Source organism: Vanessa atalanta, chromosome 2 (genome assembly GCF_905147765.1).
Source record: "Vanessa atalanta chromosome 2, ilVanAtal1.2, whole genome shotgun sequence".
NCBI lineage: Eukaryota > Metazoa > Arthropoda > Insecta > Lepidoptera > Nymphalidae > Vanessa > Vanessa atalanta.
In genome coordinates, this window is record NC_061872.1 from 13,645,971 (window position 1) to 13,664,532 (window position 18,562).

At 32.0% G+C, this 18,562-nt stretch overlaps 1 protein-coding gene across 6 annotated transcripts in view; it reads right to left on the reverse strand.

Moving 5' to 3' along the window:
* Positions 1-8,698: 8,698 nt before the first annotated feature.
* Positions 8,699-18,562, reverse strand: part of LOC125072039 — a 16,319-nt gene continuing 6,455 nt past the window's right edge. The window contains exons 1-3 of one of the 6 annotated variants that reach the window (XM_047682549.1): positions 10,824-10,963; positions 9,678-9,804; positions 8,699-8,949 (exon numbers count right to left, since the gene is read on the reverse strand). In XM_047682549.1, the coding sequence (XP_047538505.1) occupies positions 8,856-8,949; positions 9,678-9,804; positions 10,824-10,917 (315 nt within the window). In that variant the 5' untranslated portion in view covers positions 10,918-10,963 and the 3' untranslated portion in view covers positions 8,699-8,855. The other 5 variants (XM_047682557.1, XM_047682539.1, XM_047682530.1 and 2 more) reach the window with 5 other exon arrangements.

Genomic DNA, 18,562 nt, shown 5'->3' on the forward strand with positions numbered 1-18,562 from the left:
TTGTTTTTTTTTTTTTTTAATTACAAACTATTTTACAAAAATGTAAAGCACAAAAATGTACTGAAATTAAAAAAAAAATGTATGCACACTTTTCTTGAATTGACTTACATTAGGTATAGTGTTGCCAGAAAAATGAACTGATTGTATAAATTATAGACTGCAAAACGCCTTTCTTGTGTACAACGTGTTGGAGTGGTAGTGGGATGACTGTATGTACGAACTGATGACATTATTAAATGTATATCGATATTGATAATTCGTCATTAAGCAATAAAGACTAAGTGTTGAATTGTATTCAGAAAATCAATTTATAATTACTATTAACGCCATCTAGTGTCAACAACTTGAACTGTAATTGAACGCGGTATCTAGCGGTATTCGTTTGAACTAGAAATATTGTAATAATCGCAACTATCGGCCTGATGCGTGTTCGTTTTTCATATTGTGCCTCTAATTTATATACTAAGGGGTTTTTTGAGATATTTTACAAAATGTAAAGCCAATTTTTAAGTGTTAAATCTATTGGAGTTGTTAAGTTTTTTCATGTTGTCATTTCTTAACGTGACGTAGCGAGAGATTATCTTAAAGAAATTATTATATTAGAATTGTCTTGTTTTTGAAAGTTGTTTAGCTGGTATAATCCAGCAGTCAGCACGAGTCGTGAGCACAGATGGGCAGTAGTGGGGGCAAGTTACAGCCGATTGACAAGTGATCGACCAATAGGTGACAAGCATCGAGTGATGGACCAATCGCCTACAGACTTGTCGCCATCGGCTGCTTCATTCCTCCAAAGAGTCCACTCATGGCACTAATATATGTAATTAAGTACTCATTTCAAGTAATGCAACGAATACTATTCAATGTAATACGAAAATCAAACTAATCGGCCATTACGATTAATAATTTAAATTTATCATTGATTTTTTTATAGCATATAATATTAAACAATTTATAAAAAAGGGTTTGACAAAAATGTTACTGGTCGATCTCCTTTTTGTTGAAAGCAAGGGAAGCAAATACTAAGAGATCGAATAATTGTTAAAGCCAAATAATAATTCTACTAGAATCTTCGCTACGTCACACATTTCATCACATTATCGTTCATTCAAATTATATTTTAAGGGCTAACTTTAACGCATGCCATAATCCAATACATTTTTTCAATTTCAAAATTGACTATTAATTATTAATATTACAGCTTGCATCGTTCTGGAAAAGAACTATACGATGCAGAATCTGATACGTAAAACATTAGCCATTAGGCTTAATAATTTCGAAAATTATATCGGTAGTAATCGCAATATCGATATATCGGTATAACACGTTTCAATCACTGGACACAGATTATATTCAATAAACTCATCGGACGTTCCGATACGTCACAAACGATTTTACGATTGCATTTTTTTGTTTTTTTTTTTTTTAACTAGTAATTTCATTTGTATCGGCTCATTTTGTAATTAGGAGTTAAGTTAGTTTTTTAATGTCGCATTTATTTTAATTAAGATGTAAATTTCTTTTTTTTAGAATTATTTGAGTGTGATTCGAATGTGATCGAACATTCTCGAATTTTTGACGTATTTTAAATATACTAGATGATACTAGTGAAATTTGTAATACTTTATTATTTATTACAGAGCTATTATATGTTAAGTTACGATATATTTAGCATGTAAGGATTTCGGTTGAAAGCAAAATATATAATTTTGATTTTTTTATTATGTCGTTTTAATTATTGGTCCCAGAATTAACATAAAAGGCTTCATCACAGTTTCGGACTGGCCATACAGTCGATGGGACCAAACTTGCACGGGCCCTAGACCGCGATCGTGCTTACCAGGGGCTTATAAGTAAAATGCTTCATTCATACTTAGAGAGGAATCAAAAGTAAACGAAATCAAAGATATTTCTGTTCTTAATGAGTATTGTGGCTTGTTTATTTATGATTGGGCCCTTCCGGCGCATTTTCATCTTTCATTGACATAGCACGAGATGTGCGTGAGTCGTAAAAGGAAGAAGGAGGTACACAAAGCTTAGTTTTACATTTTCCACGTGATAATATATCCTTATTTATAATATAACACTTTTCCACTTGACTGCTTAAACGACGAGTTTGCACGAAGATCTACCACCAAGATATCATTTAAAAAAAAAAGATATTATTTCATTTTTTTTTTTAATTTTTTTCCACAAATATGCCTTAAAATAAAAACAAAAACGTTATGAAACTTGTCCTGCAGATTATTTTAAAAACATAACCGTTTTATCAGCTCTGCAAAAATGTATAACAACTAGGAACTTATTTCAAAACAACCGAAATAAAATTATCACAAAGGACGCTGGTGGAAATTCGTATTCGAACATGAACGAACTTTTTAGTCCGACTAAAGTATTTAATTGTAAATGCGAAAGAAACTCTCTGTTACCTCTACACGTTTAAACCACTGTCAACCGTGTTATTTATGTGAATGTTTTTTTTTTATGATATCGGTAGGCGGACCTGATGGTAAATTGTCACCACCGCCCATTGTCAATGGCGTTGTAAAACATATTAACCATTCTTTACATCACCAATGCGCCACCAACCTTGGGAACTAAAATGTTACGTCTCTTGTTTATACTGGCTCAATCACCCTTCAAACCGAAATACAACAATACTAAGTACTGCTGTTTGGCGGTAGAATATCTGATGAGTGGGTAGTACCTACCAAGATGGGCTTGCACAAAACCCTACCTCAAGTATTTATCGAAGTTAGTTTTTATAAAATATAGAACGTTTTTCTTGAATTTTCGTCGAATTGTCAAAATATACAACTCACGTGATTTCATGAATAATGAAATTAAGCGCATTGGCAGAGGAAGGGTAAGGGGGCAACTTTGGTCACGACCGCATATTGAACTTAAAATTTCTTACCATTAAAGTGTATTCTACATTTTCGAACAAAAATCTTTATTAAGATTTGTGAGAGTGCTTATTTTTTCGTTACAAAATAAAATTTATTGCGTATAAAATAAGATGCTTTTTGGCTCATTATTTCTATACAGTACTAGCTGAACCTGTTAAATATGTAAAAATTACATACGAAAATCCAATTCTTCTTGTAAGAATAAATTTAAACTTAGAATGTGTATATAGGATGAAATCTAGAAAATATCAATCCCAAATGGCATCTGCATATGATGAAGAACAACCCACAACTGATTTGACGTTTGCTAATATAGCTTCAACACCAAAAGGAGAAGAGCCATCACGCATATTAGTTCGTTTTAAGTGCAAGGAAATAAAAGAAAAAGTAATCAGTTCAGTAAAAAAATGGCAAAAATCAAATAAAAGGGGGCTTCTTACAACATCGGATATAGGAATAAGCGGTGTTTCCCATAAAATGACATTCGCAAATCAGCGTCTCCTTCGTACTGTAAAGGATAAGGCTCGCGAACGAAACTTTTCTTTTGTTTGGGTTAAAGATTGCAAAATTTTAGTGCGTGAATCGACAAAGTCACCTCTTTTTCATATAAACTCCATACGCGACATTAGTCGTTTTATATTATGACAATTTTTTATAATCTATTGCGAATATACTATAGTAGCAGAAACAAAAAATATTGTATTCTTTTTGGTACATTTAGAGGCAATTGCGAAATTGATATCGGTCAATTAAAATATAAATATATTGCGATTATTATGAGGAAAATATTTCATGCAAACATTTTAAGAAAAAAAAGTTATGTTATTTTATATTATGTAATTTTATATATATTTATTTATACGCTTAATTCTAAACAATGGATAAAAAAGTTACAAAGTTAAAATTATCTGTGCTTAATGCTCAATCACTAAATACTGGAAGAGATAAATTATCACACACTATAAAATATTTTGATCCAGACATAATTACTATCACGGAAACATGGCTATCTGAGAATGTCACGATAAAAAATTACAATATCCCAGGCTATAATTTTTTTCATGAACCACGATCAGGCTCGCAATCTAGAGGAGGAGGAGTAGGCGCATATATACGTTCAAATTTGAGAGTAAAAATATTGCCAGTGGATTCTTCGGCACTTGAGCAGCAGTGGTTTGAAATTAAGATTAAAAGATGCTTAATTGCTGTAGGAGTCATCTACCGACCACCTAAATTTAGTTTTAGCACTTTTTTATCTGGGCTAGATGACAATCTATCATTTTTAACACCAAAATATGAATACGTATTTGTAACTGGTGACAAAAACATTGATTTAAATTCGCATGATATTTCTCAAAATGAATTTTTAACCTTAATAGCGGAATATAAATTGAATCAAATAGTTAACAAACCTACTCGAGTCACGAATACATCTAGCTCTCTAATAGATGTTATCTGCTGTAATGATAGCTTAAATATAAGTGAAATTAATGTTCAATATAATGATGATTTGAGTGATCATGCTTTTATTACGGCAATTATACCTCTGGAAGTAAATAAACCAATTCCAAGAGTTATTCAGTACAGACCATTTAATAATTTTGATCTTGATACATACCAATTCGCATCATCTATTACACCTTGGGACATGATATTACAGTTTGACCATGTCGATGCTATGGCAGATTGTTTTAATTTTTTAATTCTGGGCCTTTTCAATCATTTTGTTCCTTTGAAAAGTAAGCGTTTCAAATATCCCCCTTCCCCATGGATTACAGATACAATTAAAGCAATGATGATAGACAGAGGCTTGTAATATTGCTAAAAAAACGAACTCTGATCGTGATATAAATTCATACAAACAATTGAGAAACACTGTATTTGAGGTAACTCAAAAAGAAAAATCTTTTTATTTCACAAATAAAATTAATAAATTTATAAATAATCCGAAAAAAATGCACGGTGAACTTAAAAAGTTTTTAGGCACTCACACTAACACAATTCCAGCTCATCTATGTGATCCAAATATAATAAATAAAGCATTCCTTGACTCTGTACCTAGTGTTTCACATAATAGTAGCATTATAAATAAGTATAACCAACCGATTTATTCTGGATGTGATTTTACAGAACTTTCCACCGAGAGCATTTTAAAAATAATTAATTCTATAGTCTCTAATGCCGTAGGTATTGATGACATATATATTAAAATGGTGAAACTTACCCTCCCATACTCGTTAGTTGCTATTACACATATAATAAATACTTCTTTACGCACGGGATACTTTCCTAAATCGTGGAAAACTACAATTATTAAACCTCTTCCGAAAAAGACAAATGTAGACTCAGTGAAAGACTTACGACCGATTGAAATTTTGCCTGTTTTATCAAAGGTTTTGGAAAAGGAACAAATTGTTTCCTATTTTGAAAAACATTGCATTATTCCGAAATGTCAATCCGGTTTTAGAAAGTCACACAATTCCACTACAGCGTTATTACATATTGTTGATGAAATTCTTTCTGCATCTAATAATAATATGGCTTCAATTTTGATACTATCAGACTACAGTAGAGCATTTGACTGTCTTAATATAGATTTACTTCTGGCCAAATTGAAATTTTATGGTTGTTCTGATCTAGTATGCAAGTGGTTTTCTAGTTATTTTAAAGATAGATTACAAATAGTAGAAGTCTCTGGCATTAATGGAAGGCCTACAAGGTCTATAAAAGTTAATAGAGGTGTTATCCAAGGTTCTATACTTGGACCAATTTTGTACTCAATTTATACGGCAGATCTTCTCGAATGTATCAAAACTAGTTTAGTCCACATGTACGCAGATGATACACAGTTATTATTGAACACCAATCCATATATAAATAATGATAAAACTATCCAAAATGTTAATGATGATCTTTCTCAAATTTTTAGTTGGTCGAAGAACCATGACCTGTCATTAAATCCACAAAAATGTACTTGCATCATTTTTGGTACTAGGCAACAAATGGTATCGATTGGTCAAATATGTCATAGGATTTATATAGATGGTCATTCCTTAGTTGAGTCTAAGCTAGCGAGGAATCTTGTAGTGAAGTTGGATGGGTCATTACGCTTTGAAGAACACATATCATCTGTTACTTCGAAGTGTTACGCTTTACTCAAAATTATTTATAAGTTTAGACCATTTTTGAGTGAATCAGCGCGATCTAATCTTGTGGAGTCCTTGGTTCTGTCTCAGTTGGATTACTGTGATATTCTTTATGGCCCCTGCCTTTATAAAAAGACTGAAAGGAAAATACAGAGGATACAAAATTCTTGTCTAAGATTTTGTTACAATATACCTCGATATTCACATATTACACCTTATTTAAATTCCAAGAACATATTAAATATGAAAAATTGCCGTACACTTAAATTAAATAATATCACTTTCAACTTAAAATATCGTAAAATTCCCAATTATTTGGCGGATAAACTTAAATGGTCCGAAACAAATGAATCCAATTGTAGATTGAGTCGAGTTCCGCGACTAATACTGCCTAGACCACATTTGCAATCATTTAGAGGTAGCTTTCGCTTCGCAGCTTCAAACTGTTGGAACGATATCCCACCACCGATTAAAAACAGTACGTCTCAAAATAAATTTAAGGCACAATGCAAGCAATGGCTTCTATCAATGCAAAAGACGCAATGTGTCTGGACAAATGTGTGTAAATAAACTTAATATATTTTATTATTATTTTGATTGTAATTTATTAAAATATATATCGCTATTTACTTATACATTTTAAATATTATTATTTTTATTCAATATGAAATATTTTCCTTTTACTAGAATAAAAAAAAAAACCTCTCTGTTTTAATTATGCTTGCATGTTTTTTATTTTAGCCTATTGGGCGTGTAAATTGTATTCATTTTTATTATTTGGGAATTATATCTTCGTTTACCTTTTACTGCAATGACTGTAACGTTTGTGTTGGCAGCATATGTACAAGGCGTAGACTGAAAAGCAGCCTAGCTGAGACTACGACCTTTTCACCAAATCATCAAATATCATATTGTTAACTTTTTTTTTTATGGTTTTGTACCTTAATTTTGTCTTTGTTTCTTCTTGGTGAATAAAGTTACTTATTATTATTATTATTAAACTGCCTGTAAAATATCCAAAATACATCTTCATCAAATAATCTTTTACAAATATGCTTCCCTGAAGTTAGTCCAAAATATTCAAAGAGAAAAATAGGAAATAAGGGTTCAAAAATATTAACAATTTAGTTCATAGACAATATTATTGAATAAAAAGAATTACTCAGACACGGTTATTTTTCAAAAATAATAAAATGCATAAGGGAGAATATTCAAAGTTAATCTTGTAAAGTACCATAAGTATTGTTTACAGGCTGTTTCAAATAACTAAAATATAATTATCATTGTACATGGAAAATGGTTAAAAAAAAATATATCCCGCTGAGTTTCTTTCGCCGGTTCTTCTCAGGTCTGAGGTGCTAAATTCCGAACCGGTGGTAGATTTTTGACAATCAATAAGCAAATGTAAACACTTCTATATTGAATAAAGATTTTCGACTTTGACTTTGACTTTGTTACGAAATAGCCATTCAAATTAATTTTAAATTTCTCCCATTTTATTAAAGTGATAATTTAAGACATTAATCCTAACCAAGCAACCTCAACCTCTCAAAATCATTAACCTTAGTTCGTCAAAACAAATCTTTAAATAATGTTTAAAACTTAGTAAAACTTCTAAAATACATTTACGTCATATTAAGACTTGAATGTGGGAGGAAAAGTGAATCTTTATTCCTAAGACAAATATCAATGTCATCGCAAACATATTAAATTTACATATTTTAGATATGACATTGACATTAAATGCCAAGAATGCAAAAGAGGCCATTACAATTAAATGTCAAAGGTGCATAATCTGAGATTCACTAATCAATTGTCAAAGCCAAATGACAGATGACTTTATTTAAAAAAAAATGTATATAAAGTGCTTTACAAAGTTTATATCACGATAAAATATATTACTGTAGATATCAATGATTTTTTTAATTACAGTCCTAATAATACTTAGGACTGTCCATTCGTTTATTATTCAAGATTACATGAGTCGTCGAGGAGTCAGGCGAATAGAATATTTTGAAAATTTGGCAACAAAGATGACATACTGGAAGAAAAAAGGCGCGACAAAATATTTTTATTTACCTGAAACATTTTTTAATCTACAATATTACAGTATAACCTATAATAGTCTATAATATACTTGTCAGTATTGATGCGTATATATGTACACGCATATGAATATCGATGTGCGTACACTCAAAGTCAAAAATCTTTATTCAATATAGAAGTGTTTACATTTGCTTATTGATTGTCAAAAATCTACCACCGGTTCGGAATTTAACACCTCAGACCTGAGAAGAACCGGCGAAAGAAACTCAGCGGGATATATTTTTTTTATTTTTTTTTAATACACTTGATGCGTGTATCTGTATAGTGTAAACATGTCATATTTATGATTGATATTTTTTGTAAAATCACATACCTCTTTCAGAAATTTCTCTTTCGTGTTCTGCGGTGAGTTTCGAGATTATTTCTATAGAATATCTTTACAGATTATGAGCAGCTAAGAATACAATAGGTTGTTTTCGTGACTATTAAAAGTAAGTATATTTGACCATGCCAAAATATACTCACTACTTATCATTATATTACATCTATTTATACATAAATCTTAGAATAAATAATTCAACAAGTATTAAATCATAAGCAAGCATTTATTATATTCACAACAGTAATGACCACACATGTTTACATATTATATTCAGTCGCATTTAAAAAATGGGTTGTATAAATAAAGCTAACGTTAGCTGTAAGTTAAAGTTTATACACAGTTCAGATTGACATGTAAATGGAGACTTAACGAGGCTTAAGGACAAGCAAGTCGAGGACAACAGGCTGGATAGGGCTTCTTTTTGTCCGTTACTACTTTACAGGGGGGCGTCGCCACCACTGCACCACATCTGTAAAATAATTTATATTCTATACTAATATTACATTGCATTACATTAACAGCCTGTAAATTTCTCACTGCTGGGCTAAGGCCTCCTCTCCCTTTGAGGAGAAGATTTGGAGCATTTTCCACCTCGCTACTCCAATACAGCAGAATTTCGTTTGAAATTAGACACATGCAGATTTCCTCACGATGTTTTCCTTCACCGCCGAGCATGAGATGAATTATAAACACAAATTTATATATGACGATGTGTTTATTTCTTCATTTTTATCACTTTGGCTACAGATGTTGCTAAATTTGGATTGGGAGCTTAAATGGACGATCAGACAGTGAGAGGTAATGGAGAATAGATCAGATGCAATTGCATAGTAATCGCAAAAAAATGTTTGCCATAACAGCAGCTATAAGACATTTCAAGTTAAAATTATATGGGTGTCGTCTGATACAGTCAGACGTTCGAATGTTTGGCACGTATATTTAAAAAGAATGCATAATACATAACTAGAAAAGTAGTAAATAATACTTAAAACTTATACCATAAGATAGCGTTTCAGAGGTTTTTAATATATTATATTATCACAAAGTTGCGTTCGCAGTGTCATCGAACTCGTTGTTTTAATTCGGGTTGGTGAAAATTTAATGTAAAGGTATGCATGAGGTTTTCCTTTACCGCCGAGCACTGAGAGATTCGAGTAACGTGTGTCCACATGTAATAAATAATAAAAAATAACTCACGTGACGTAAGTGATGATCGTCGTGCTACATCTGTACTCCATACAATTACCCGGAGTCTTGGATGGCCTCGACTGACCGAATGGGATGACCGCTTTCAGATCATTTATGTAGCATCCTTCTTGATCTTCTGTTATAAAGAAAAAACACCTGTTCTGATCTCAAACACACACTCATTATTACATCTTGAAGTTGGTACGTAATTGAAAACTAATTTAAAATTAGGGCTAGTAAATTATTCGTATTAATTACCAGCAGGCTTGTGGCAGGTTGGCTCTCTTTTCCATAACACATGATACCATTTTATCACATTAATTTATTCCATTGTGTGTATCTATGTGCTTATGTGTGTTTCTGTGTGTGTGCGCTTGTATCACACATACAACGTTACTTCTGCATTTATAATATTAGAATGTTAAAATTTCGTTTTAAAAAATATTTTTATCCATTCATAATCAACAATTAACTTATTCATGTAGAGTTTACAAACACTTTTGAATCGTCATTTAATACAAGGTTAATTTAAATAATATAAACTACCACCGCTTCGAAATGTAGATGCTACCGAGAAGAACCGACCAGACACTCAGTAGTTAGGCCTTTTAAACAATATAATAAAATGTACATGTAATAATCACGTTGAATTATATGAACATTTTTTTAACATGTATTTAGCTGTAGGTAAATGTAAATGATCTGTGAAATTTAATTATAGAATCGAATACTCTGCCCCAGGGATGGATGGATTAACTTGATCGAAAGCTTGGTAATACAAGTTTATTTTCACTTCAAGTTTTTGTCACTGTTTCTTGAAAAAAATTCGAGTTTGTTTTATTATGTAATAGGTAGGCGGACGGGCAAATGGGCCACCTGATGTTAAATGGTCACCACCACTGATAGAAATTGGCGCTATAAGAAATATTAACCTTACAGAGCCAATGCGACATTAACCTTGGGAGCTAAGATGTTATGTCCCTTGATCCTTTAGTTACACTGGCTCACTCACCCTTGAAACTGGAACATAACAATACTAAGTACTGCTGTTTGGCGGCAGAATACCTTATCAGTGGGTGTACCGACCCACACGGGCTCACACAAAGCCCTACCGAAGGACCGAAGGAAGGCTCTTAGAGAGGTAATCATTCTTACTGAATTCCTTTGGTTTCGGTACCAAGGGGCCGATGCTGAGAGCAGCGTAACCGACGCACAGACACGCAGACAACACAACCAGCAACTTGAACATGTTGGAACAAATATCACCACTGAATTGACACAGAATTTGACCGTCGTGGCCTTTTATCGCTGTGACCATGTCGTTATCATATCTTCGTACTACTATTAAAAATATGAATGATGAACTGCTCTTTTCCGGATTTTTTTCTCTTTTTCGGATTTTATTTTTTTGTTCTTATGAATAAAATTATATTTTAATTTCAGGAGAAATATCGATTGTGATGCTTTCTGGTAAAAAATGCAGACATTAAAAATAAAGGCAATCATACCTAATAGCAGGAAGATACTAAAGATACCAAAAGATGTATGCGGAGATTTATATTTAAAAAGAGTGTTCTTTATCTCGATGTTCAAGTACATACCAGCAAGTTTAATTGTCTTCTAGCGAGAAGCCAGCAGGTTATGTAAGTTACAACATGGTCTCAAAAAAAAAATAACACAAAAATGATTAATTTAGTGAATTAAAAGTTATTACAATATCTAGGTGATACTGTCTAACACAACTTGTTCCAAACAAAAATGTTATCTGCAAAGTAAACAAAAAAACGCCGAAAGGAATTTCTTCCCAAGCCAAAGGTCTATTTTTGACAATCAATACGTTGTTACTTGTAAGTTCCCTTATTGATTTGCTTATTGCCGTAGCCAATTCTCAGGTTACCATTGCTAAAAATTCAGTGGTAGTCGTGATTACACAAATAAACACACATAATTTTGATACGTTAGCATGTATAATGTTAGTACAGATTTCGTTAAGATACAAACTCGTGTCAAAGGGCTCCACCATATCATAAATTACAGTTGCATCACTTATCTAAAAATAACATTAATTGGGTTTTTATTACTTTTATATGTTAATATTACAATATTGTGTGTTTTCTGCTGCTAGTTTGATTGATGTACTTGCTCTGTACTCTATGGGGTACTCAATCAGAAATACATTTTTTTTTTATTATATCGGTAGGCGGACGAGCAAATGGGCCACCTGTGTAAGTGATCACCACCGTCCATAGACAATGGCGTTGTAAGAAATATTAACCATTCCTTACATCACCAATGCGCCCCCAACCTTGGGAACCAAGATGTGACGTCCCTTGTGCCTGTAGTTACACTGGCTCACTCACACTTCAAATTGGAACACGACAATACTGAGGTCTGCTATTTGGCGGTAGAATATTTGAAACACATTACAGAATTTTCTTAAATTCTAGATTTTTAGTCGGCCGCGGCACAATTAACACCAATTAAACCATATTAGGCGACGAATTTTTGAATCGGTATTAAAACAGTCTTACTCATAAACAGAAGACTTAACTCCGATTTACATTCTCCTAACTTTCAAAACTTAGTTCCATACAAACCCTCATCCTATGTTTCGCCTTTAGGTGATGAGTTTACAAACATCAGAATTGATGAATTTCCATTAAAATTTTGTAATGCGTCATTTAACACAAAGTCAAAATATTGAGATGACGCAATTTATTGTTATGGAAATAATATATGATTTAAGAAACTAATAAATAAATATTCTGTAAAATAAATAAAAAAATAGTTTCATTGACCTAATAAATACATTTTTCTTATTATTAAAGTCGCTCGATTTTACGGAGGTTTTTCTTTCATATTTGATTTTTTTGTATCCAAATTATACAAGCCAAGTTATTATACAAAGACAAACAAAAGATGACTTAATTATATGGTCACATGGGGGTGGACAGTTCGTTTGTAGGGTTTTGTTTACGAGTAGAAGAAACTTGATTCCACTCAATTGGTGATGAAATATTAAATTTAAATCAGTTAAATTGCAATCAGTGTTCTGGTTCATAATCATAAAATAACCGTTCCCCTTTCTTAATGTTTAGTATCGAGCTGAAATGTCGAGTAGCTTCGTTTTACGTCCAAATGTTTACTCCACGAAAATCCTCGATATTGGTAAACAAAATGGTGGGTTTTCTGTCAAAGAATCTGTGAATCGAGTGCATTGGCTTCTACACCGAAAAAAAATATAGAAAGTTTCATTGCAGGCTTATTTATTTTTCTGTACAGATTTATATAGACGGCTTCTAAAAATTTCTCGTCTTTATTCGTTGACGATGTTCAATTTCCTCGACGTAACAATTAGACTATTGGCTAAGCAGGTTATCAAAACATTAATATTTAAGAACATTTCGATGGTTCCTGTAATTGTTCCGATGGGAAATTCAATCGCGGCTGATATTTTTTTTTATAATTTAATAAAAACTGTAAATATAAAAAAAAATACAAAACGTTATAAAGGTTGTAATATGAAATAGAAATCTTGGAATTAAATAAAAAATATATATCATTAGGTAGTAAATAATTTAATTACATTATGTAGGTACCTAATGTTTTACAGCAGGTATGTGGAATTTGGTCCCGTTAACATTTGATGCCAGCATAAGTGTAGCACAGTACAGGTTGACACATAAATGGAGACTTAACGAGGCTTAAGGGCACTCAATTTGATGACAGCAGTCTGGATAGAGCTTCTCTTCGGACGTTACCATCTTACAGGGAGGAGCCGCCGCCACCGCACCACACCTGTAAATATTGGACAACATCACATACATTACTCTGATTCCAATGTAAGTAGCTAAAGTACTTGTGACCTGTAAAATAAATAATGACATAAAATAGAATAAATCAACATACTCAGTGTATGCTTCCAAGCTAACAAAAAAGTAACAGCCTAAGGCGCCTAAGCCTCTTCTTGGTGTGAAAGATGTTTGGAGTTTACTGCACCAAGCTGCTCCAATGCGGGTCGGTGAATTTGGAAACATTTTCATCCGACACGAGCATTTTTCAATGTTTTCTTTCACCATCGAACACGAGATGAATTATAAACGCAAAAGCAAATGAAAATACGATGGTGCTTTTCTGAGTTTGAACCAGTAATATTAAGGTAAGAGTCCCATATACGTTACAAATAATAAAAAGTAACTCACGTCACATATGTGATCTTCGTCGTGCTACATCTGTACTCCATACAATTACCCGGAGTCTTGGATGGCCTTGCCTGACCGAATGGGATGACCGCTTTCAGATCATCTATGTAACATCCTTCTTGATCTTCTGTTTTAAAATACAATAATTTAAGTAAATTATTGTTTTCAACAAACTCCATTTGTAACGAACTAATAATTAATACTTAATATACTATATGATATTAAAAATTTACTTGAAAAGAGGTTTCAACATTTTGGCGCCAAATGTAGATAGTAGTGACTTGTAGTTTACATTATGTTTACATAATTATTATGAAATAAAATCAAAACAAAACCTCTTTCGAAATTCCTAAAAAATATTTTGAATAGACGCGAAGTTTCGCGGAATACCGACAAGTACATGTAATCTTACTAATATTATAAACGCGATTGGATAGATGGATGTTAGTTACTCATTCACGCTAGAACGGCTTAACTACTCTGTATTAAATTTGGTACAGAGGTAGATTATAGTATAGATATAACACATAAATTACTTTCATGAATTTCATTCATAGATGGAAAACGTGTTAAGCAAGTTTTAAAAAGCCGTCTAGGATAAAAATACCATCAAGATCATTTGTAAAGAGATAGCAAGGAAAACGAATGTTATCCATACACATAAACGTGCTTAATAAATATATATTTATATAGTCAATGATCAACGTCCAAATGATTAAAGAATTAAGTGAAATCAGTAGCTTTAAACGTCCCAATGATGGGAAAAGATATTTAGAGTTCAATTCACCACTATCTTTCAATGCGGATTCGTTTTTGTATGAAAATTTAATTTTTTTTTTTATTTATTTACTGTATTGAGCTATTTTATTTTGAAAAGTAAATACTTCTAAGGTACAATTTTAAATAGTAATAACTATAAATGAATAGCATATTTTATATATCTAGTGATTTCATATAAATATATAATTTGGCAAAAAAATACCAATTCATAGAATAATTGGATGATTTTAATTAATTTTAAACTTACAGTAAATATAACATATTTATGTTTTATTTAATTAAATAATTTATTCGTTACACAAAAATATCGATAAGCTCTCACTGACAATCCGTGTATACAAACAAATAAATATTGTAATTATAAATAATACACTAAACAACATTTCTATCCATTCGAGATGCCGATAACACACGTGTTAAGTAAATAATTGTTATCAGCATTGTAGCAAGAGGGATAACAATTCTTACTGAATTCCTCTGGTTTCGGCTGCAAAGGGCCGATGCCGACAGCAGCATAACCGACGCACAGACACGCAGACAACACAACCAGCAACTTGAACATGTCGCAACAAATATCACCACTGAATTGACACAGAGTTTGACCGTCGTGGCCTTTTATCGCTGTGAACAGATCGTAATTATACTTGTCTTGAAACAAATTATTACCTCGGCTTCGCATGTGTATTAGAAAAAAATGAGAAGTGCGCTTTGCAAGTAAATATTAAGTAAAAATATTTATTTTTTATTTTAAATTATTAATTTATTAGTTTATGTAAGTGTGTCGTATGTCAATGATACGTATGAATTAAATCAAAATTGGTTTAACAGTAAATTTATTGTTAATCGTAGAGTAAAATGTGCACGGCTTATATATTCAAATTTGAATAATTTATACGATGGTCAAGGTAAGTCGCTTCTCGCCGTCTATACGCTCAGATCTTTCAAAGTACGGAATGTATGTTAATGCAGTTTTCATCAAATTTAACTAATAATTTCAACTTTCCCAGCCGGAAAAACCAAGAATTTTTCATATTATGTTTGTTCTTCAATTAAATAATTGTATATAGACCCTTATTGGACCCATGTGAAGCCGAGACGAATCACTAATATATAATAGCAAGCTTTAAATTTTCTTCTCGTGAGTAGCAGACGTTTTGTTTGTAATGATTTCTCGGGTCAGTGTAAATGCTCTCACGACACCATGCCAGATAATATATGAGAATTCAAAAATAATGTTACGAGTCGTTTGTGCGCAAATGGTTTTAGCTACGAATAGTCTCTATTGATTACAATAATAACACATGTATCTTTATAGTTACATTTTTACTATTTCATTTCATAATTGACGGTATATAATATGTTCACGCTAATTTCTTTCTTCGAATGGCTTATTTTCTTTAAAAAACTAATTATGTCAACGTAGTTAAAACATATCAGAGGCATCATAACATTGTAGGCAGGTTTTGTGAATGTTTCTTGAATCTTTTTACCAGTTTTGTTTTGCATAATAACTTATAGACAACTTTATAATAAAGACAATAAGTAAATATATTTTTTTTTGGAACAAAGTTCTTTTACGCGGCTTACAGTCGAGTGAATTGGTCGAAATCGTGACGTATGAAAAAAGCGTTATATCCACTCAAGGCGATCTTCTCTCTCTCTTTCTCTTTATCTCTGTCCTTTTCTATTCTATTTCTATAATACGGTTTCATAGAATATTATTTTAACTAATTTTTTGTTATTGTTTTAATTTACACGGGTTGTAAAACATGGTTTATTTATTTTATTGTCTGTTATTTAATACATTATATATCGAAAACAAATTCGATTCAACCGGATGTCCGACGACGCCTCTAGTTATAAATGATTTATTTTAAATTAGCTTCACTTGCAACCAAGTCGATATGCAGACTAATTTAGGAAATCAATGTACCAATTTGATGACTGTCGTATTGATTTAAAAATTTTGCAAGTATCTGTTATTTATAATGTCGATGCTAAAGTATGAAGTATCCTTGAGACGGGTAGCAAAACTCTCCAATAGGTACTGGTACGAACCTCGAGTTTGTTTTGACATATCTTATACATATCCTGACAAAAGCATCTTTTTTACCTATAAATCTAAATTTCTTTACTAAACGAGAGAGACTAGAGTCCTACTAGAGCTTTGGCAAGCTATGTGTTGATGTTAGGGTAGATTTGTTTTATTGCAGCTTGAGTGAACTCACAACTATAGCCACTTGGACTATGTCATATATAATGTAGAGACTTATTTTTAACATTGTTAACAACGTAATATCGAATTAGGACAACCATGTCCTGCAATGTATACTATTTTGTCTTATAAATAAATAAATAAATGTTTTACACGATGTCGTATTACCTAATTTTACTAAAAAGACGATATATAAAAAATCTGTACCCTTAATTGTTGGTAGTTTTAATAGTAAATAATACATATATTAAATATTATATTTCTCATTATATAACCGTGTAGTTGATACTTTGTGCAGTTAATGGTTCTCGGAAGGTTCCGATATCTAGACACGCAGTAGCGTGTCAGCCAAGTTCTAGTAACAGAACTGGCGAGCAGCACCGTGTGTGACTATTTAACTTGGCATAAATTTAGATCTCACTTCTTTTGTCGTCGAAGTCAACAACCAAGGTATATATCATAATATTTAACATGGCTCTCATTTTTACATTTATGTTTTTGATGGGATAGTATCATCAACATACAATACTTGTACTGAAGTTGTATTATATAAACTAGGTAGTTAATTAGGTAATCTAGTATTTAGTACAGTTCCTATTTATATATGTATGTATTTTACATTACATTACATTAACAGCCTGTAAATTTCTCACTGCTGGGCTAAGGCTTCCTCTCCCTTTGAGGAGAAGGTTTTTGGAGCACATGACCAGCACGCTGCTCCAATGCGGCTTAGTGGAATACACATGTGGCAGAATTTCGTTGAAATTAGACACATGCAGGTTTCCTCACGATGTTTTCCTTCTCCGCCGAGCACGAGATGAATTATAAATACAAATTAAGCATATGAAAATTCAGTGGTGCCTGCCTGGGTTTGTACCCGAAATCATCGGTTAAGATGCACGCGTTCTAACCACTGGGCCATCTAGATGTATTTGCATAGTAGTAATTAAAACATTAGTATTGTTATTCAAATGCAACTATCCTATTGAGCTAAGGCCGTAGCAATTAGTTGCTTCCAATGTTTTCTTCTGGCTTCTTTCGTCTTATTGTTGTCTCCTCCTACATCAATAATGACTGAAAGAAAGAAATATACATATATACTTATATAGCATACACGCCATATAAAGTTTATAAGTATAATGTATGAAGATGTCAAGGATTAATTAAATACGTTTTTAAATGGTTGAATTCATTTTTCGTTACATCAAAATAAATCCTGAATAATGCCTCAATATTCATATCTCATAGGTTTTCGCTTTCTCTGAAAAAGTATTTCTCAAATGAAAATTTAGGTCAAAGTTACAAATATGACAAAATTTGAGTTACAAACAGTCCGAACTGCGCTTATTGTTATTATTTAAACACTCCACGACTCGACAAGAACTCACGTAAAAATAATATCTTAACAATTTGGCAAACAACATGATAGAATATTTATTTAAGGATAAGTCCAAAGTCTGAATTTTGATGCTCACATAGCAAAAAGTTTCTGTTGAGAAAAAATTATACGCTTAGTGTTTTTTTATTAAATTAATAGAAAAACATTTGTGTGAGTCTAACACTGATTATATTAATGGCGATCTAGTGACATTAGGATGGAAACCTATTTTCTGTTGTCAAACGTATGTGCACTGTGTTTTTTTAATGATATACTTTTAACGTTGTTGACGTACCCAAAATTCGAACCAAACGGTTTG